The sequence below is a fragment of the Bufo gargarizans genome, chromosome 2 (assembly GCF_014858855.1).
Source record: "Bufo gargarizans isolate SCDJY-AF-19 chromosome 2, ASM1485885v1, whole genome shotgun sequence".
Classification (NCBI taxonomy): domain Eukaryota; kingdom Metazoa; phylum Chordata; class Amphibia; order Anura; family Bufonidae; genus Bufo; species Bufo gargarizans.
This window is the reverse complement of record NC_058081.1, coordinates 242,066,321-242,089,016: the sequence shown is the minus strand read 5'-3', so window position 1 is coordinate 242,089,016 and position 22,696 is coordinate 242,066,321. Positions and strand designations below refer to the sequence as shown.

At 41.1% G+C, this 22,696-nt stretch overlaps 1 protein-coding gene across 1 annotated transcript in view; it reads right to left on the bottom strand.

The window, feature by feature from the left end:
- The window catches only part of LOC122927864 (armadillo repeat-containing protein 10-like), a 90,019-nt gene that overhangs the window by 6,956 nt on the left and 60,367 nt on the right, over positions 1-22,696 (bottom strand). The window contains exons 3-4 of the mRNA XM_044280158.1: positions 21,237-21,371; positions 19,415-19,591 (exon numbers count right to left, since the gene is read on the bottom strand). Coding sequence (XP_044136093.1) covers positions 19,415-19,591; positions 21,237-21,371 — 312 coding nt within the window. The remainder of the gene's footprint in view (positions 1-19,414; positions 19,592-21,236; positions 21,372-22,696) is intronic.

Genomic DNA, 22,696 nt, shown 5'->3' with positions numbered 1-22,696 from the left:
AAACAAAAAAAATAATAATACACACCAACAAAGAAAATGAGGTAAAATTAGAAATGTTCTACTTTAAGACAAAATGATGCAAAATAGTTATTAAAGAGGACCTGTTACCTTTGCTGACATGCCTGTTTTAATAGCTTCATGCATTTCTGAATTTTCTAAATATTAGTTTTGGAAATCTTCTTGAAAAGTTGCTTCTAGAATTTTAAGCCTTCCAATGTCCAAAAGATAAATAAAATGAAATTTACAAAATGAAGCATACATAAAGTAGACACATGGTGAATGTTAATTAAAGAGGACCTTATACAACTCCTGATATGCCTGATTTAATAGCTTCATGCATTCCTAATGTATAACAATTCTGGAGCATCTATTCTTATGGCTCTATGTCGTGCTCTATTATTTCTACTAAAAGTTATAACACCCCTCTGTATCTTTACCGCAGACTGCTAGCAATTCATTCATAACTTCTAGCAGAAATAATACAGTTAGGGCACAACATAGAGCCATAAGAATAGATGCTCAAGAATTGTTATACATTAGGAATGCATGTAGCTATTACATCAGGCATATCAGGAGTGGTGAAAGGTCCTCTTTAATTAACATTCACCATGTGTCTACATTATGTATGCTTCATTTTGTAAATTTCATTTTATTTATTTTTTGGACATTGGAAGGCTTAAAATTCTAGAAGCAATTTTTCAACTTTTCAAGAAGATTTCCAAAACCAATAATTTTAAAATTCAGACCAATTCACATAATAGAAATCAACCATACACATTTTTTGAGGAGTGAAGTGAGCATTTTGACTCCATAGGTGTTTTTAAGAAATGTGTTGTGGATGGTGAAAAATGAAAATTGCTATTTTTGCAACAGATATGCCCAATAGGTTGTGCCACATTTTTCTGCCACTGAAAAGTCAGTTCTCTATTAGGCTCCATTCACACGTCCGCAATTGTGCGGAACGGGTGCGAACCCATTCATTCTCTATGGGGACAGAATGGATGCGGAGGGCACACTATGTGAAGGCTCCCAGGCCTGTCATAGCGAGCTGCCTCCAAAGCCATGCCCGAAGACGTCCTGACAAGAAGCCTGTGGAAATACCATAGATTGAAATATAATATTCTCTTGGTAGGGATGAGCAAGCAAAGGTTCTTCATCTGGGAGGGGCTGTTCCCACAGGTAAAGAAGTGTCCAATCTGATTGACAGGACCAGACCATCTAACCCAGTGACACTGTTCCGACAGAAGCTCAAATGTGGCTTCATAAGCAGCAACTGAGCCACTAGAAATCTGGAGCTATATGTCTGGCCCTGACAGTCAGTAGACAGGTTCTGCTGAGGCAAATCGATTTGCTCATTCCTAGCTATAGTACAAGCTTCCTGAGGGGACTAAAAAGTACAGTGTAAAAAATAAAAGTTTAAAAAAAAAAACAACAAAACTAACTATTACTTAAACCGCCCACCTAAAAAATGCCTGAACTATTAAAATATAACAATATTTATCTACAGCTGAAATAGCCAATTTGGTTTTGCCCCAGCCAAGAAAACCAAATTACGTACCGGTAATTCCCTTTTCATGAATCCTCCATGACGGCATACCATTAGAGATGACCCGCCTCCAACCAGGTAGGGACAGGAAGTATAAGTTTGACTCTCCTCCGGCTCCTCCTCAGTGTCTTTCTGGATCGACAGCCTAGAGAGTGTTCTTTCGAATCTTTTTTTTTTTTTTTTTTTTTTTTTTTGCACACCATCACACACACCATCACCTATGTGTAGGCCTATCATAATCTTATGAACGTATATATTTACATATATCCCTTTTTTTTTTTTTTTTTTTTTTTTTTTTTTTAGGGTGGGAAACCCCTATGCCGTCATGGAGGATTCATGAAAAGGGAATTACTGGTACGTAATTTGGTTTTTCCCTTTCATCCTCCATGACGGCATACCATGAGATATAACATATTAACAATTTTAGGGGGGGATTATAGCTTGAAGGACTTTCCTCCCAAAGGCTAGATCCTGACCTGCCTTAACATGGATTCTGTAATGTTTAATAAAAGTATTAGGGCTAGACCAGGTGGCTGCCCTACAAATTTGCTCTAATGAAGCGTTTGCCCTCTCTGCCCAAGAGGCCGAAACCGATCTCGTAGAATGAGCTGTAAAGGCTTCAGGAGGTGATTTCCCTAGCGCTTTATATGAATCTGAGATCGCCGTCTTAATCCATCTTGAAATGGTATTTTTTGTCGCTCTCTGCCCTTTGTTTAAGCCAAGAAACTGAACAAACAAGGAATCCGTCTTTCTGAAAACCTTCGTGGCCTCTAAATATATAAGCACTGCTCTCCGCACGTCCAACTTATGAAACCTCTCCTCCCCTTCTGTTTTCGGGTCGTCGCAAAACGAGGGAACCAATATCTCTTCTTGCCTGTGAAAATTAGACACAACTTTGGGAAGGAAGGAGTTGTCTAACTTAAACGTAATTCTATCTGCAGAGATAACACAGAAAGGTTCATTAATTTTCAGGGCCTGGATTTCACTAACCCTGCGGGCTGATGTAATTGCTACTAAGAACAGGGTTTTAAGTGTTATATATTTTATAGAGACAGATGATAAAGGTTCAAAGGGGCTTTCTGTTAAACCTGATAGAACTAAATTAAGATCCCATGGTGGAGTCATAGCTTTCAATGATGGTCTCAGTCTATCTGCCCCTTTAAGGAATCTGACAACCCAAGAATGATTTGCAATTTTTTCATCAAAAACTGCACTAAGGGCTGATACGTGAACCCTCAGAGTATTGGGACGAAGACCTTTCTCCAGCCCAGACTGTAAGAAACCTAGAATTGAAAGGACCGAAAATTTTTCAGGGGATACTTTTTCTTTTACACACCAGGTATTAAAGGTTCTCCAAACCTTATTATAGATCTTAGAGGTTGTCTCCTTTCTACTGGCCGACATAGTATTGATGACGGGATCTGTCAGGCCTTTCAGGTTCCAAGCTGCCAAATGCAGCTTTTCCACCTCGGGATGGAGAAGGGGACCCTGCGACAACAAATCCTGATCCCAAGGAAGGATCCATGGACTTTGGATTGACATGATCTTCAAAAGAGGAAACCATGATTTTTTGGGCCATAAGGGAGCTATCAAAATAACATGGGCTTTGTCTTGCCTTATCTTCTTTATCACCCGAGACATTAGTTGTAGGGGGGGGGGGGGGGGGGGGAGGCATAAGCTAGATGGAACCTCCATTTTATTGAAAAGGCATCTATGCCTTCGCTTTTGTCTCTTGGATTGAGGGAGAAGAAGCGGTCTACTTTTGCGTTTGTGGCTGAAGCAAAGAGGTCTATTTGGGGAACTCCCCACTTTTGGGTTATTTGGAGAAAAACTTCTTCCTTCAGACTCCACTCTGTTTGATATATCTTGACCCTGCTTAGGAAGTCTGCCTTCACATTTAAGCTTCCTTTTAAATGGACCGCTGAAAGGGATCTTATATTTCCTTCTGTCCAGGAAAAAATCTTTTCTGTTATTTGACTCAGACATAGGCTTCTTGTTCCGCCTTGATGGTTTAAGTACGCTACCACTGTGGTGTTGTCTGATCTTATTTGGACATCCTTTCCCTCTATGTCTTGACTCGCCACTTATGGCCTCCCAAACTGCCATCAATTCTTTTTGGTTTGAGGACCAAGTTTTCTGGTGGTTTACCCAGGCCCCCTGGAAATAGTGATGAGAGTAATGCGCTCCCCACCCCCAAGGACTTCCATCTGTAGTGATGAAAACCTGCTCCTCCGTATTCCACGGAATTCCCTGGCGTAGGTGGCTTACTTGCTTCCACCACTGAAGACTCTGATTCACCGAAACAGGAACCAGAACTGTCTGTTCCAGAGAGCTCTGGCTTCTGTCCCAGCAGGCCAGCGTCCACTGCTGTAGAATTCGAGAGTGGAACTGAGCCCACTTTACTGCAGGGATGCAAGAAGTCAGGGTCCCTTGTAGTCTCATGGCTTCTCGTATCGAACAGGATGGATGACTCTGAAACCGTGAGACCTTTTCTACCACTCCAGAGACTTTTTGTTCTGTAAGAGACGTTTTCTGACGAGTGGTGTCCAGGGAGAGACCCAAGAAAACTATTTCCTGGGACGGGACTGGCTTTGATTTTTCCCAATTTATTAGCCATCCCGCCAGATACAGCGTCTGGCAGGTCACAAAGAGATTGTTCTCTAGTGACTGTTTTGACTCGCCTACTATCAGTAGGTCGTCTAAATACGGAATGATCAAGATATTCCTCCTTCTCAGGTGGGCCACTAGTTCCAGCATCACCTTTGTGAAGACCCTGGGGGCCGAGGTTATCCCAAAGGGTAATACCTGGAATTGAAAATGGAACAGAACTTTCCCCAAATAAACCGCTATCCGCAGGAACTTTTGGGACTGTTTGCATACCGGAATGTGGTAGTATGCGTCTCTTAAGTCTAGGGAGGCTAAAAAGTCCCCCTTTTTCAGCAGATTCACGGTTGATCTTATTGTCTCCATTTTGAATTTGTTGTACTGTATGAATTTGTTTAAGTTTTTTAGGTTTATTATTAACCGAAATTTCCCGTCCGTTTTTTTTACTAGAAAAACGGTTGAATAATATCCCTGACCTTTTTGAGAATAGGGAACCGGAATTATGGCCCTTTGAGCCAGAAGCTTCCGAATCCCTTCCTCCAGATTTGTTTGGAGAACAGTTGTCTTTTGAATGGGAGTTACCCTGAAAATATTTGAGGGAGGAGGAAGACGGAAAACTATTTTGTAGCCTTCTGAGATCGTATTTAAGACCCAAGGGTTTGTTGTAATTTTTTCCCAGTAGTCTAAAAAACAACTTAGTCTCCCTCCTACCTGAGCACTGGCGTCATTGCTTTGACGGTTCCGTATTCTTTGAAGAAAACAGGTACCCTCTACTCTTCTGGTTTCTTCCCCTTGACCAGCCTGAGTCCCTGTTTGTTTTCTTTGCTTGAAAGGGGGTCCCTTTTTTAACTCTCCGAAAGGGAAATTTCCTCTTCCCGGAATCTCTGGGAAAGGTCTTCTTAGAATCGGAAGCCTTTTCTAGGATGGACTCTAAATCCTCTCCAAACAATAGATTACCATGAAAAGGTAAGGTACATAATTTTAATTTTGAACTGACCTCACCTGACCAGGATTTTAACCAGAGGGACCTTCTTGCCACGACCGCTAACCCAGATGCCTTAGCAGCTATCCTGACAGATTCCGCAGTGGCATCAGATAGGAAATCCACCGCTTTGATTAGGAGCGGAAAGGAATCTTTAAGATCACCGTATGTACTACCGCCTTTCAGTAGGGATTCTAACTGTGTGAGCCATTTTTTTAATGATCTGGATACTGAGGTTGCCGCTAGGTTTGGTTTGAACAGGGCAGCACAAGCTTCCCATGTTTTTTTAAGAGTCTGATCTGTCTTTTTATCCATGGGGTCCCTTAATGACCCCATGTCTTCAAATGGTAAGGCGTTAGGACCCTTCACTAATTTAGACAGAGAAACATCTATCTTAGGGCAGGTGGTTAACAAGGCTTCGTCTTCGCTAGAAAAGGGGAGACGTCGCCTTATTGTCCTAGGAATGAATAGTTTCCTATCCGGGGACCTCCATTCTCTTTTAATCAGATCGTGCATGTTTTTATGCACCGGAAAACCTCGGTTAGATCTCTGTTCAAAACCACTGAACATCTCGTCATGGACTGATCTACAGATTTTTTCATCAGAAAGATCCATAGTGGCTCTAACTGCCTTAATTAATTCTTTGGTATCTTCCGATGAAAAAAGATAGTTTTTAAATTCGGAATCTGAACCAGAATCTTCAGACCCGAGTTCACCCGACTCTGAGTCCTCCTCAAATTCTGAATCAGATGCTTTTGTCGCTGGTCCCTGCGCCTGTTTGGAGCAGGAAGGAATTAATGAGGTGTCTGACATAGCAGCCCTGATTTCTTCCCTAATTGTGTTTTTAAGTTCTTCTTTTAGGGACGGAACTAAATCCTTAGAAATGTTGTCAGTGCATTTTTTACACACTTTCCTAGCAGAAGAATCAGAAAGTTTAATAGAACAGAGACTGCACTTTTTTGCCCTCTGACTAGATTTTGCTTTCTGAGCACTCTCTTTCTCGCTCTGCACACATACAGAAAGAAAGAAAATACATAAGGGTTAATCTAACAGAATATACTGCCTTTTACCCTTGTCCTGGTAAATTACTCACTGGTACGGATCCCTGAGTGTTCTCCATAATTTCACCTGGGTCCAGCATCTTTTTTAGGGAAACAAAAGTCACTGTTCCCCCCTTAAATAGTTTTTACCTCCAGACCTCAGATCAGAGGACGACTTCCGCCATAATCCTGTGCGCTTTTTTGAATTTTCCCGCCGCCGCCGGCATGCGATCCACCGCCCGGAAGTGCTCTCAGGCCCCAATCCGGAAGTGAGCTGTGGAACGCTTCGTGGAACGCATGACGCGCGTCCACTTCCAGTGACGACACTGTGAGCGCCGGCCATGCCGGATCGCAGTGTGGAGTATCGCAACCGACCGGAGGGACTCCCTGAGTGTCCGGCCCCACATGGACCTGTCTGCCCGCACCAGCAGCAGGTAAGAGACAGGTCTTCCAGAGCCCGGCTTCCCCAATGGGGACCGGACCCTGCTGCCTCCTCACATGGCATCCACTTTCCTTCTTCTACTTCTTTCTTCATCGTCGGCGACCATAAGAGAAAACCCATCTCCTACCTGGAGGGACAGGAAGACACTGAGGAGGAGCCGGAGGAGAGTCAAACTTATACTTCCTGTCCCTACCTGGTTGGAGGCGGGTCATCTCTCATGGTATGCCGTCATGGAGGATGAAAGGGAAAAAAAACATTAACAAAAATGATCAAAAAGTTGTATGTACCCCAAAATGGTACCAATATAAACTAAATAAAAATAGCCATCACACAGTGCTGTACCTTTGCGAAAAGGTTATGGCTTTCAGATTAAAAATTTTCATATTTTTTTTCATGTAGTAAAATATAATGGGCTTCATAATTATATATTAGATACCTAAACCAATCCTAATACATCATGATTCCTACATTCATGGATGTGACAGAATTACAATATGATCAATTCATATATGGTATTCGATTTTACACTTGATTAAATTCCATGTGTAAAATATAATAGACACTATGGTAAATTAAATGATGCCATCATTAAAAAAATACAACTTTCACCCCCACAAAAAATAAGCCATATTTACAGAAAATGTTTGCTTTTGGAAACTGCAGAGGAAAAAACTAAAGTGCAAAAGTGATAATTGGCTGCGTCTTTAACCTCTTGGGGACACAGGGTCTACTGGTATGCCCTGATGTCCCGGTACAGGCCGGAAGCTGTATGAGTAATACACAGTGTATTACTCATACAGCCAATGCATTCCAATACAGAAGTATTGGACTGCATTGTAAAGGGGATCAAGTTCCAAAGTGGGACAAAAAATTAAGTGAAAAAAAAAGTTGAAAAAATAAAGTTTTCCGCCCAAAAAATTAAAAGTTTCAAGTAAAAAAATAAAATAAACATATTACTTACCAGTAATTTCCTTTTCAGGAATCCTCCGTGACGGCATAGCATGAGTGATGACCCGCCTCTAACCAGGTAGGGACAGGAAGTATAAAATAGACCCTCCTCCAGCATATCCTCAGTGTCTTCTGGACCGACAGCCTAGAGAATCTATTCTTCCAAGATTATATAAAAAAAATGTATTACACACACACACACACACACACACACATACTTAACACCTCCTTATATATAAAAAAAAAATGTATATTTTTTTTTATATAAGGAGGCGGGAAAACCCTGCCGTCATGGAGGATTCATGAAAAAGGAAATTACCGGTAAGTAATATGTTTTTTCCCTTTCATCATCCATGACGGCATACCATGAGCTATATCAGATCAATGTTATCCTAGGGAGGGACAACAGCCTCTAAAACTCTCCTACCGAAGGAAAGCTCCTGTTTTGACCCTATACCCTATAATGCTTTATAAAAGGTATGAGGGCTGGACCAGGTTGCTGCCCTACAAATTTGTTCTACTGGAACATTAGCTTTTTCTGCCCAAGAAGTGGAAATCGATCTTGTGGAATGGGCTTTGAAATTTTTTGGCGGATTCTAATATTGCCGACTTAATCCATCTGGCTAAGGAGTCTTTTGTGGCTCTATGACCTCTAAATTTCCCCTGGAACTGGACAAACAAATAGTCTGATTTTCTGAAATGTTGGGTGGCCTCTAAAACTAAGATCCAAGGGTGGTCAGCGATTTTCATATCAAAAACTGAACTCAATGCTGATACATGGACCCTTAAAGTATTAGGACGTAACCCTTTGTCAAAACCAGATTGTAAGAATCCTAATACCATCTGAACAGAAAAAATCTGGCATGAATTTTTTGATTCAGAACACCAGTCACAAAGTTTTGACCAGACTCTGGAATAAATCTTTGAGGTTACTACCTTTCTGCTAGCTGCCATGGTATTGATTATATCATCTGAAAGTCCTTTGGCTTTTGAAGTTAACCTTTCAGATTCCAAGTAGCCAGGTGTAGCTTCTCTACCCGAGGATGACAGATTGGACCTTGGACTAGTAGGTTTTTTGTCCAGGGAAGGATCCATGGACTCTCTATTGACAAAAGTTTTAACAGACGGAACCGTGAACCATGATTTTTTTGGCCATAGTGGAGCCATCAGTATCACATGAGCCCTTTCTTGTCGGATCTTTCTCAATAATCTTTAACACTAGAGGAGGAAACGCATACGCTAGGCGGAATTCCTATTTATGTGCCAGCGCATTCACCACTATGTTTCCGTCAAAGGGATTTAGAAAAAATAATCTTTTGAGTTTTGTATTTTGTGCTGTGGCAAAAAGGTCTACTTGCGGAGTCCCCCACATTGTGGTTATTTGTGTAAAGACCCGCTTCTCCAGGCTCCATTCTGTTGATTTTAGAGGTACTCTACTTAAGAAGTCTGCTTTTACGTTTAAAGATCCTTTGAGATGTACTGCTGATAGGGAATTTACGTGACTTTCTGCCCAAGGAAAAAATAAATTTCAGCCAATTGACCCAGACTTTCGCTCCTTGTTCCTCCCTGATGATTTAGGTAGGCTACTACCGTTGTATTGTCGGACCTTATTTGTAGATCTTTCCCTATTGTATCTTTAGACAGAGCTTTTAATGCCTCCCAAACAGCCCAGAGTTCTCTCTGATTTGATGACTGACTCATCTGATCCATGGACCATCGTCCTTGGCAGGCATGAAGAGAGCAATAAGCTCCCCATTCCCACAGACTTGAGTCGGTGGTGATCGTTTGAGTCTGATCGGGGGACCAATCTACTCCTTTTAGGTGGTCCGGATTTAACCAGCTTAGCTTCCCTAGCTTAAACCCCCTTAATGACCAGACCACTTTTTACAATTCTGCACTACACTACTTTCACAGTTTATTGCTCGGTCATACAACTTACTACCCAAATGAATTTTACCTCCTTTTCTTCTCACTAATAGAGCTTTCATTTGGTGGTATTTCATTGCTGCTGACATTTTTCCTTTTTTTCATATTAATCAAAATTGACCGAAATGTTTGCAAAAAAACAAAACATTTTTCACTTTGTTGTAAAATTTTTAAATTAAAACTACATTTCTATATACATTTTTCTCTAAATTTATTGTTCTACATGACTTTGATTAAAAAAAATGCAATAAGTGTATATTTATTGGTTTGGGTAAAGGTTATAACGTTTACAAACTATGGTGCAAAAATGTGAATTTACGCACTTTGACTTTGAGCACCTGTCATGTTTCCTGAGGTTCTACAGTGCCCAGACAGTAGAAACACCCCACAAATGACCCCATTTCGGAAAGTAGACACCCTAAGGCGGGGTTCAAACCTGAGCGTTTTACAGCGCGTTCCTACGCGCTGTAAACCGCTCAACAGGCAAGAACCAATGATTCCCCATGGGAATGGTTCTCACCTGAGCGTTTTACAGTGCGTACGATCGCGCTGTAAAAGGCCCAACTCCCCAAGAAGTACATGAGCTTCTTTGGGGCGTCTTGTCGCGCGTTCCCGTACATAGACTTCAGCGGGAACGCGCAACAATGGGCGTTCGCTTGTCTCTGTATGCGCGATTGCAAAAACACGTACAATCGTGCATACAGAACGCTTCATCGCAAACGCTCAGGTCTGAACCCAGCGTAAGGTATTCGCTGATGGGCATAGTGAGTTCATGGAAGTTTTCATTTTTCATCACAAGTTAGCGGAAAATGTTTTTTGTTTTTTTTTTGTTCTTACAAAGTCTCATATTCCACTAACTGAATACTTTGGGGTGTCTTCTTTCCAAAATGGGGTCACTTGTGGGGTATTTATACTGCCCTGGCATTTTAGGGGACCTAAAGCGTGAGAAGTGGTTTGGAATCCAAATGCGTAAAAAATGCCCTGTGAAAATCCTAAAGGTGCTCTTTAGAATTTGGGCCCCTTTGCGCACCTAGGCTGCAAAAAAAGTGTCACACATGTGGTATCGCCGTACTCAGAAGAAGTAGGGCAATGTGTTTTTTGGGGTGTAGCTCTGTAAAAGACAACTTTTCCCATTTTTTTTTATACAAAGTTGTCATTTTACAGAGATATGTAAAAATACACCCCAAAACACATTGCCCTACAGCTCCTGAGTACGGCGATACCACATGTGTGACACTTTTTTGCAGCCTAGGTGCGCAAAGGGGCCCAAATTCCAACGAGTACCTTTTAGGAGGGCATTTTTAGGCATTTGGATTCCAGACTTCTTCTCACGCTTTAGGGCCCCTAAAATGCCAGGGCAGTATAAATACCCCAAATGTGACCCTATTTTGGAAAGAAGACACCACAAGGTATTCCGTGAGAGGCATGGCGAGTTCATAGAAGAAGTTTTTTTTTTTTTTTGGGGCACAAGTTAGCGGAAATTGATTTTTTTATTTTTTTCTCTCAAAGTCTGCCTTACCGGTAACTTGTGACAAAAAAAGTTCAATCTTTCATGGACTCAATATGCCCCTCAGCAAATACCTTGGGGTGTCTACTTTCCGAAATGGGGTCATTTGTTGGGTGTGTTTACTGTTCTGGAATTTTAGGCGGGGCTAAATTGTGAGCAACCCTGTAAAGCCTAAAAGGTACTAGTTGGACTTTCGGCCCCTTTACGCACCTAGGCTGCAAAAAAGTGTCACACATGTGGCATCGCCGTACTCAGGAGAAGTAGGGCAATGTGTTTTGGGGTGTATTTTTACATATGCCCATGCTGTGTGAGAGAAATATCTCTGTAAATTGACAACTTTGTATAAAAAAAATTAAAAAGTTGTCATTTACAGAGATATTTCTCACACACAGTATGGGTATATGTAAAAATACACCCCAAAACACATTGCCCTACTTCTCCTGAGTACGGCGATACCACATGTGTGACACTTTTTTGCAGCCTAGGTGCGTAAAGGGGCCGAAAGTCCAACTAGTACCTTTTAGGCTTTACAGGGTTGCTCACAATTTAGCCCCGCCTAAAGTACCTTTTAGGAGGGCATTTTTAGGTATTTGGATTCCAGACTTCTTCTCACGCTTTAGGGCTCCTAAAATGCCAGGGCAGTGTAAATACCCCACATGTGACCCCATTTTGGAAAGAAGATACCCCAAGGTATTCCGTGAGGGGCATGGCGAGTTCCTAGAATATTTTATTTTTGGCACAAGTTAGTGGAAAATGTTTTTTTTGTTTGTTTTTTTTTTCTCTCTTACAAAATCAACATTTTCCACTAACTTGTGCCAAAAAATAAATAAAAAATATTCTAGGAACTCACCGTGCCCCTCACGGAATACCTTGGGGTATCTTCTTTCCAAAATGGGGTCACTTGTGGGGTATTTATACTGCCCTGGCATTTTAGGGGCCCTAAAGCGTGAGAAGAAGTCTGGAATATAAACGTCTAAAAAATTTTACGCATTTGGATTCCGTGAGGGGTATGGCGAGTTCATGTGAGATTTAATTTTTGGTCACAAGTTAGTGGAATATGAGACTTTGTAAGAAAAAACAAAAAAAAACAAAAAAAAAAAATCCGCTAACTTGGGCCCAAAAAATAATCTTCTATGAACTCGCCATGCCCCTCAAAAATTATTCTGTCACTGCAGTGGGGCGGACTGAACGCAAGTGTGCGCACAAGATCAGGCCTGAACGGGCGAACACTGCGTTTTTTGTAGAGCCTATAGAACATGTCCTATTCTTGTCCGCAATTGCGGACAAGAAAAGGCATTTTCTATATACGGTAGTTCTGGCAATGTGCGGATCCGCAAAATGCGGAAAGCACATTGCCGGTGTCCATGTTTTGCAGATCCGCGGTGTCAGTGTTTTGCGGATCCGCTGATCCACAAAACACATACGGACGTCTGAATGGAGCCTTACAGGGGGGTGATCAATGACTGCGGGGTGCTCAGGGGTTAATAAGTGACAGGGGGGGGGGGTGTAGTGTAGTGCTTAGTGCTACTTATTACAGAGCTGCCTGTGTCCTCTGGTGGTCGATCCAAGCAAAAGGGACCACCAGAGGACCAGGTAGCAGATATATCAGACACTGTTAACACAACAGCGTCTGATATACCTTTCAAGGGTTAAAAAATAAATCTGCATCTACAGCCTGCCAGCGAATGATCTCCGCTGGCAGGCTGTAGATCAACTAGTTTACCTTCGGATCCTGCGCATCAAGGAGGAATAACCCGGCCGCCCGCAGGACGCAATCCTGCGTTAGGCGGTCGGGTAGTGGTTAACCACCACTAAAGTGAGGTTTTTTTTTACCCAAGGAGGAATCAGGATTATCTGATCTAAGGCCTCTTGCTTTCTGTTCCAACATCCTAGTAACCATTGTTGCAGGGTACGAATGTGGAATTGGGCCCATTTTACTGCGGGAATGCACGATGTCAGAGAGCCTAATAACCCAATTGTTCCCCTGACTGAACAACTTGCAATTTCTGTGAATCTTGATACTTTAAAAAAAAAAACATTTCTGATACTTTTTCGGCCGGAAGAAACATTTTTTGCAGTATGGAATCCAAGTAAACGCCTAAAAAGATTAATCTCTGTGAAGGGGTGAGTTTTTACTTTTCCCAGTTTATGATCCACCCTAATTGGGACAGAATCTGACATGTTTTTGATATATTTGTCTCTAGATTTTCCTCCAAGTTCCCTACCACAAGTAGGTCGTCTAATTAGGGTATTAAGATATTTCAGCTTCTCAAACGTGCCATGACCTCTATCATCACCTTCGTGAACACTCTCGGAGCAGAGGTGATCCCAAAGGGAAGAACCTGGAATTGGAAATGATATAACTTTTTACCCAGAAATACTGCAAACCGCAGATATCTTTGAGCTTCTTTGCATATTGGTACATGGTAATATGCATCTCTTAAATCTATTGATGCTAGGAAATCTGCTTTTTTTTAAATAAGTTTATGGTTGACCTTAGGGATTCCATTTTGAACTTTTTGCATTTTATGAATTTGTTCAATTTTTTTAGATTTAGGATCAAACGGAACTTCCCATTGGGCTTCTTCACAAAAAACACTGTTGAGTAGTATCCTGTTGAATAGGGTACTGGAATAATAGCTCTTTGAGATAGAAGGTCCCGGACACCTTCCTCGAGAGACTCCTGAAGGAGAGATGTCTTGTGAATGGGTGTTATCCTGAAAAAATGTACTGGGGGAGGAAGACGGAAGGCAATATATCGAGACCTTCTGCTATGTTTAGCACCCATGCACGTTGGGTGATATTTTCCCAGTTTTCTAGGAAAAAATGTAGCCTTCCCCCCACTTGAATCTTGGCGTCATTGTTTTGAAGTTTCTGAATTTTTGGGGGTGAACATGAAACCTCTGTTCCTTCCCATATTTTGATTTTTTTCCTTTTGACCACTGTCCTCCTCTAGTCTGTTCTTTTGGAATGAAAGGCACCCCTTTTCTTAGCTTTATAAAACGGATATTTTCCTTTATTCTTTTCTTTTGGAACTGATTTTTTAGAGTCTGCTGCTTTCTCTAATATAGTCTCTAAATCCTGCCCAAACATTAAGTTGCCATGAAAGGGTAAATTACACAATAACATTTTTGATGCAACATCCCCCGTCCATGATTTTAACCATAGGGCCCTCCTTGCTACTACCGATAGACTAGAGGTTCTGGCGGCCATTCTAACTGACTCCGCTGTCGCATCAGATAAAAATAAATAAATAAATAATCAATCAATCTACCGCTTTTAATAAAAGAGGGAAAGAATCCACTAAGGTATCATAAGGTCTACCCTCCTTAATAAGGACTTCTAACTGCTGTAACCATTTTTTCAAGAATCGAAATAGTGAAGTTGCAGCTACATTGGGCTTAAATATAGCCGCAACAGATTCCCAGGTCTTTTTTAGACTGTAATCTACTTTCTTGTCCATAGGATCTTTTAAATGATCCCATATCTTCAAAGGGAAGAGAATTTGATCCCTTAACTAACTTTGAAAGGGAAACATCAACTTTGGAGCAAGCGGTTAAAGGGGTTATCCGAGTTATTTTTTGGTTCTATGTTCCTAACTAAGCAAATGTAACAGCTTTTCAATTAACTCACTTTATCTCCAGTGGCTGATTTCTCATATTTCACTGAGGGTCACATGACCTGTGATGTCAGCTTCTCTCCCTGCTCTGATAAAGGTAGTTTACAAGCCTGTAAACCAGACGTCACTGTGCTGGCCACGGCCCCCTTCACTGCCGTCTACTCTCTGCTAGGATTCTTAACCCCTTCAGCTGCACAGCTATGCAGGCAGTGAGGAGACAATGCTGGGCACTGGAGCTGACATACTAGAGAGAGCATTACACAAGAAGGTAGGGGGAAGATCCTGTGTGTATTAGCAGTGTCATTATACAGCTGGGACTTGTAGTTCTACACTTACAACATGCTGCAGAGTCTCCCAGCAGGCAGACATGTCACTTAGGGCAGCACTTGTATTCAGTCCCTTAGCAGTGCAGGGGGAGGGGCAGAGATTGTTTTTTATTGCATGTAAACAAAGGGCCAGAAAAGAACCAGGGAAATGAGGAAATATATATATTTCTTTTGCATAAAACTCGCTTAGCTTAGTTATATATTGCTGCCCATCAGATTTTCAGTGCTATATATTTTTTTTCCATAACTCGGACAACCCTTTTAACAGTGTCTCATCCTCATCATTAAAAGGGAAGTCTACGCCTCATAGTTCTGGAAATAAATAATTTCCTATCTGGAGATTTCCATTCTCTTTTAATCATCGCTAACATACTTTTATGTACTGGAAAAAAACATCATTTTCCCCAAATGAAGTTAAAAAAAATATAGGTAAAAATAAATAGGGAAAAGTAGAAATAATAATAATAATAATAATAATAATAATAATAATAATAATAAGTATCACCGCGTCCGTATCAACCGGCTCTATAAACATATGACATGACCTAACCCCTCAGATGAACACCGTGAAATTAAAAACTGTGCTAAATAAACCATTTTTTGTAACCTTACATCACTAAAAGTACAACAGCAAGCGATCAAAAAGCTGTATGCCCACTAAAATGGTAACAATCTAACAGTCACCTCATCCCGCAAAAAATTAGCATGTACAGACGTGGACAAAATTGTTGGTACCCTTTGGTCAATGAAAGAAAAAGTCACAATGGTCACAGAAATAACTTTAATCTGACAAAAGTAATAATAAATTAAAATTCTATAAATGTTAACCAATGAAAGTCAGACATTGTTTTTCAACCATGCTTCAACAGAATTATGTAAAAAAATAAACTCATGAAACAGGCATGGACAAAAATGATGGTACCCCTAGAAAACACAGAACATAATGTGACCAAAGGGACATGTTAATTCAAGGTGTGTCCACTAATTAGCATCACAGGTGTCTACAACCTTGTAATCAGCCATTGGGCCTATATATATGGCTCCAGGTAATCACTGTGTTGTTTGGTGATATGGTGTGTACCACACTCGACATGGACCAGAGGAAGCAAAGGAAAGAGCTGTCTCAAGAGATCAGAAAGAAAATTATAGACAAGCATGTTAAAGGTAAAGGCTATAAGACCATCTCCAAGCAACTAGATGTTCCTGTGAGTACAGTTGCACATATTATTCATAAGTTTAAGATCCATGGGACTGTAGCCAACCTCCCTGGACGTGGCCGCAGGAGGAAAATTGATGACAAATCTAAGAGACGGATAATCCGAATGGTAACAAAAGAGCCTAGAAAGACTTCTAAAGAGATTCAAGGTGAACTTCATGCTCAAGGAACATCAGTGTCAGATCGCACCATCCGTCGTTGTTTGAGCCAAAGTGGACTACATGGGAGACGACCAAGGAGGACACCATTGTTGAAAACGAATCATAAAAAAGCAAGACTGGAATATGCCAAACTACATGTTGACAAGCCACAAAGCTTCTGGGAGAATGTCCTGTGGACAGATGAGACAAAAATCGAAGTTTTTGCCAAGGCACATCAGCTGTATGTTCACAGACGAAAAAATGAAGCATATCAAGAAAAGAACACTGTCCCTACTGTGAAACATGGAGGAGGCTCTGTTATGTTCTGGGGCTGCTTTGCTGCGTCTGGCACAGGGTGTCTTGAATCTGTGCAGGGTACAATGAAATCTCAAGACTATCAAGGAATTCTAGAGAGAAATGTACTAGCCAGTGTCAGAAAGCTTGGTCTCAGTCGCAGGTCATGGGTCTTGCAACAGGACAATGACCCAAAACACACCGCTAAAAACACCCAAGAATGGCTAAGAGGAAAAAATTGGACTATTCTAAAGTGGCCTTCTATGAGCCCTGACCTCAATCCTATTGAGCATCTTTGGAAGGAGCTGAAACATGCAGTCTGGAAAAGGCACCCTTCAAACCGGACACAACTGGAGCAGTTTGCTCATGAGGAGTGGGCCAAAATACCTGCTGAGAGGTGCAGATGTCTCATTGACAGTTACAGGAAGCGTTTGATTGCAGTGATTGCCTCAAAAGGTTGCGCAACAAAATATTAAGTTAGGGGTACCATCATTTTTGTCCATGCCTGTTTCATGAGTTTATTTTTTTACATAATTCTGTTGAAGCATGGTTGAAAAACAATGTCTGACTTTCATTGGTTAACATTTATAGAATTTTAATTTATTATTACTTTTGTCAGATTAAAGTTATTTCTGTGACCATTGTGACTTTTTCTTTCATTGACCAAAGGGTACCAACAATTTTGTCCACGTCTGTACCTAAGATAATAACCCCAAAAATTAAAAAGAATATGGGTCAGAATATGGAGACACAAACATCTTTTTTTTGTTTTATTGTGTAAAACTTAAATTTAAAAAAAGTATACATATTAGGTATTGCTGCGTCCGTAAGAACCTGCTCTATAATAATATCACATGACATAACCCCTCAGGTGAACACCGTAAAAAAAATACGACATTTTTTGTCACCTTACATCACAAAAAGTGTAATAGCAAATTATCAAAAAGTCATATGCAACCCAAAATAGTGCCAGTCATTTCAACCCGCAAATAATGAGACCCTCCCTAAGACAATCGCCCAAAAACTGAAAAAAACTATGGCTCTCAGAATATGGAGACACTAAAACATGATTTTTTTTTTTGTTTCAAAAATGATATTAAGTAAAACGTACATAAATAAAATAGGTATACATATTGCTTATCGCTGCGTCCGTAACAACCTGCTCTATAAAAATATCACATGACCTAACCCCTCAGGTGAACACTTAAAAGAAAAAAAGAAAAAGTGTACAAAAAAATGCAATTTTTGGGTCACCTTGCATCACAAAAAGTGTAATAGCAAGCAATCAAAAAGTCATACGCACCCCAAAATAGTGCCAATCAAACCATGAGCCCCTACACAAGACAGTCACCCAAAAAATAAATAAAAACTATGGCTTTCAGAATGTGGAGACACTAAAATAATATTTTTTCAATGCTTTGTTATGTAAAACTGAAACCACCAGAAAAATGTCATATTTGGTATTGTCGCGTCCGTGACAACCTGCTCTATAAAAATACCACATGATCTAACCTGTCAGATGAATGTTGCAAATAACAAAAAATAAAAAACGGTGCCAAAACAGCTATTTCTTGTTATCTTGCCTCAAAAAAAGTATAATATAGAGCAACCAAAAATCATATGTAGCCTAAAATAGTACCAACAAAACTGCCACCATATCACATAGTTTCTAAAATGGGGTCACTTTTTTTAGAGTTTCTACTCTAGGAGTGCATCAGGGGGGCTTCAAATGGGACATGGTGTCAAAAAACCAGTCCAGCAAAATCTGCCTTCCAAAAACCGTATGGCATTCATTTTGTTCTGCGCCCTGCCGTGTGCCCATACAGCAGTTTACGACCACATATGGGGTGTTTCTGTAAACTACAGAATCAGGACCCTAAATATTGAGTTTTGTTTGGCTGTTAACCCTTGCTTTGTAACTGGAAAAAATTTATTCAAATGGAAAATCTGCCGAAAAAGTGAAATTGTATCTCTATTTTCCATTAATTCTTGTTGAACACCTAAGGATTAAAGTTTGTAAATTGTAAGTTTTGAATACCTTGAGGGGTGTAGTTTGTAAAATTTGGTAATTTTTGGGTGGTTTCTATTATGTAAGCCTCAAAAAGTGACTTCAGACCTGAACTGGTCCTGAAAAAGTGGGTTTTAGAAATTTTCAGAAAAATTTCAAGATTTGCTTTTAAACTTCTAAGCCTTCTAACGTCCCCCAAAAATAAAATTGCATTCACAAAATGATCCAAACATGAAGTAGACAAATGGGGAATGTAAAGTAACTATTTTTGGAGGTATTACTGTCTATTATAGTAGAGAAATTGAAATTTGGTAATTTTTTTAACTCAATTTTACCACTGTCATGAAGTACAATACGTGGCGAAAAAACAATTTGAGATTGGCCTGGACAAGTAAAAAAGAGTTTCAAAGTTATCACCACATAAAGTGACATGTCAGATTTGCAAAAAATGGCTTGGCCCTTAAGGTGAAAATGAGCCCGGTCCTCAAGGGGTTAATGTGACTGTCACCTACCCCAAGCCCTATAAAGTGCAGTACTACATGAATAGCACTGCCACTCCTGATTCCAGATCACTAACTTGCATGTCCACTGTGAGGACTCATGAGCATGCACACATACTGGAGAGGACTCCAGAATGAGTCCTTTCAATATACTGCAGTCTTGGTTTGCAGGGGGGTTGGACAGGGCTGAGCATGGACATATAACTTAGCCTTCTGGAGTTAGGCGTGACAGTACTATTTATGTAGCACCGCACTTTATAGAGCTCAGGGGAGGTAAGAAATTCCCTTTCAGGGGTTAATGGGGGGTAAATCATACCTTGGTGGTGTCATTTCCTCCATCTAGTAAATAGAGTAGATTTGGAATATAATCTTCCATCTTTTCATGGTACTTATTGGTGACTGACATATTGATCACCAGTCTCAGGCCAGCCAGCTGGACTTCAGAATTTAACGAACACTCTGTGATATCCTTTAATACTTCATTTATAAAAGCCTAAGTAGCAAAAGAAACTAATTAAGTTGCAATACTGTTCCATGTGCTGGTTAAATGTTCGACTTTTGTTCAAAGGCTACTTTTACTTATGCGTTTTGGTTTCAGGTTTTGAAATCTGGCAGAGGATCTCAAAATCTGACCTAAACGGTTCAGTTTTGATTACACATCAGTATGCTTTCGCTTCGTTAGGATGCGGTTATGTGAAATTGAAACGGAACAAACCGGATCCTTCACTAAATAAAATTGAAAGTCAATGGGTGATGGATGCGTTTTTTTTTTTTTTTTTTTTTTTTAAGACCCTAACAAAAAAAAAAAAAAAAAAAAACACAACACACACACATACACACACACACACAACACACAACACAATCACACACACAACAACAACAACAGTCTGTCATAATTGACTTACATTGCTTTTAGTAACTGATCCGGGTTTTTCTGTTTCGGTGACTGGACACAAAACCGCATGTTCCAGTGGTTTTGTGTCTGGTTACAAAACGGAATGCTGACAGAACAGAAGATATCTTTAATGGTTCTCTTTCCATTCAGAATACAAGGGGACAAAACAGAACTGCTTTGGCCCAGTTTTGAGATCCTCTGCTGCATCTCAAAACCGGAATGACAAAATGCATATGTGAAAGTAGCCTACCTGAGGAGGTTTGAATAAAGAAAAGTCAGTGGCCATAATGTATGTCATAAAGCATCCTCAGGATAGGTAATCAACATCAGATTGGCGGGGGTCCGACATCCGGAATCCCAACGATCAGCTGTATGAGGAGAAGGCATGTGCCGTCTCCTGTCTCTCTTCCTGCTCGCTGCTGCTATGTCTATGGCAAGCAGGAAGAGAGAAAGGAGACGGCACCACCCCTTTCCATGGATTATGTCTGGTACTGTAGCTCGACTCAGTTGGATTCAACGGGACAGATCAGCAATACCGCACACAATCTAAGGCCAGGTCTAGTGTTGTTTTTGTAAGAAAGCAGCCATGTTTTTTAATCCTGGACAACCCTGGACAATCTGGCAGTATAAAAGTGCATATTGACACTACTCCTGAGGAGAAAAGGTCCACAAAAGGTATGTTTGTATTGCTCTCACCAGCCCTTTACTAGTGCTCTTAGCAGTTCTGCATGGTCAAAACTGCTGACAGATTCCCTTTAAAGGTGCCCAGATACTATAGCTGTCTCAATGCAGAAAGGTGCAAAATACAGGTGAAACTCGAAAAATTTGAATATCGTGCAAAGTTCATTTATTTCAGTAATGCAACTTAAAAGGTGAAACTAACATATGAGATAGGCTCAGTACATGCAAAGTGACATATGTCAAGCCTTTATTGGTTAAAATTTGGATGATTATGGCTTATGAAACCCCAAAGTCACACTTTTGAGGTGCCCTTTGCTCAGGGAATATGGATTAATTAGCTGACTAGACAGTGCGACACTTTTAGCCTAGAATATTGAACCTTTTCACTAAATTCAAATTTTAAGCTGCATTAATGCAATTCATTTTAATTTGCATTACTGAAATAAATGGACTTTTGCACGATATTCTAATTTTTCGAGTTTCACCTGTAAAATGTTCTATGTAACCACAGCTTATAATGGCAGCCTCTGCTGTTCTACAATGTTACTTAAGGTAATCTCACCTGTATTTGTTCCTGATTTGGTAGGTTCAAGCTCAGGTTGTTGAGTACATTAAGAGCACCTGCTTTTATTTTCGGATCAGCGTGTGAAAGGAACCCTCCAATAATACGAATACCATCTAAATTCCGAATTATATCCTAAAACACAGAACAAATCCAGGTGAAATATTAAAATGGATGGCCACTTTATAGGAAAATGCCCTAAATACCCATAAACGGTTAGGCTGAGTTCACACGAGCGTGACAGATTTGGTCCGGATGCGTTCAGGGTGCGTTCAGTTAAACTCGCACCATTTTGCAAGCAAGTTCAGTCAGTTTTGGCTGCAATTGCGTTTAGTTGTTCAGTTTTTTCCGCGCGGGTGCAATGCGTTTTGATGCTTTTTTCACGCGCGTGATAAAAAACTGAAGGTTTACAAACAACATCTCCTAGCAACCATCAGTGAAAAACGCATTGCATCCGCACTTGCTTGCAGATGCAATGCGTTATTAACGCAGCCCCATTCACTTCTATGGAGCCAGGGCTGCGTGAAAAACGCAGAATATAGAATATGCTGCGATTTTAAAGCATTGCAGAAGTGATGCATGAAAAACAACGCTCATGTACACAGACCCATTGAAATGAATGGGTCAGGATTCAGTGCAGGTGCAATGCGTTCACCTACTGCATTGCACCCGCGCGGAAATCTCGCCCGTGTGAACTCAGCCTTAGGTTGTGCCCGTGGCATTAAGTGCCTAAGTGGGCGTTCCCATGCTTGAGCAGTACGAGGATAAATTTCACAGATGGAGAAATGTATAAAACACAGTTATAGTACAAACCGGATTCCAAAAAAGTTGGGACACTATACAAATCGCGAATAAAAACTGAATGCAGGGGGGGCGTGGCTAACTGCCGACATGAGCGCACGCACTTGAGCTCTGCTCCGTACCCCGATCTAAATCCTTCAGCATCCTGACATTCTGGCTTCACAGAAGGGCGAGTGGCAAGTGCAGAGGAGGAAGAAAAGACCTGGGGAGGCTGTCATGGGTCCCAGCAAGGCACAATCGGCGGCTGAAAAGCTGAAAGAATAGGTCAGGCAAGAGGCCCAAAATGGCGCCGCCGGCCCTGCCACGCCGCGGGCGGCGGTAACGAGGGGTCAGGCAGCGCTGCAGACGGAGGCGGAGGAAGTGGAGGAGCCGGAGGTGACACTCAAGACGGTATCTCATCAGCTCCTCACAGCGATTTCCACCTGCCAGACGTCCCTTACCTGCAAGATAGAGGAGGTAAAGGTGGATCTGGGCCTTCTCAGACAGGACGTGCAGCAGCTCAGAGAGCGTGTGCGCCACACGGAGGACAGGGTCTCCGCTCTGGAGGACTTTACTAGGCCGCTGGCGGGCAGGCTACAGGCTGTGGAGAGGTCTGTTGGCCTGTGGCAGCAAAAATGTGACGACCTCGAAAACAGGGCCCGGCGCAACAACGTCAGGAT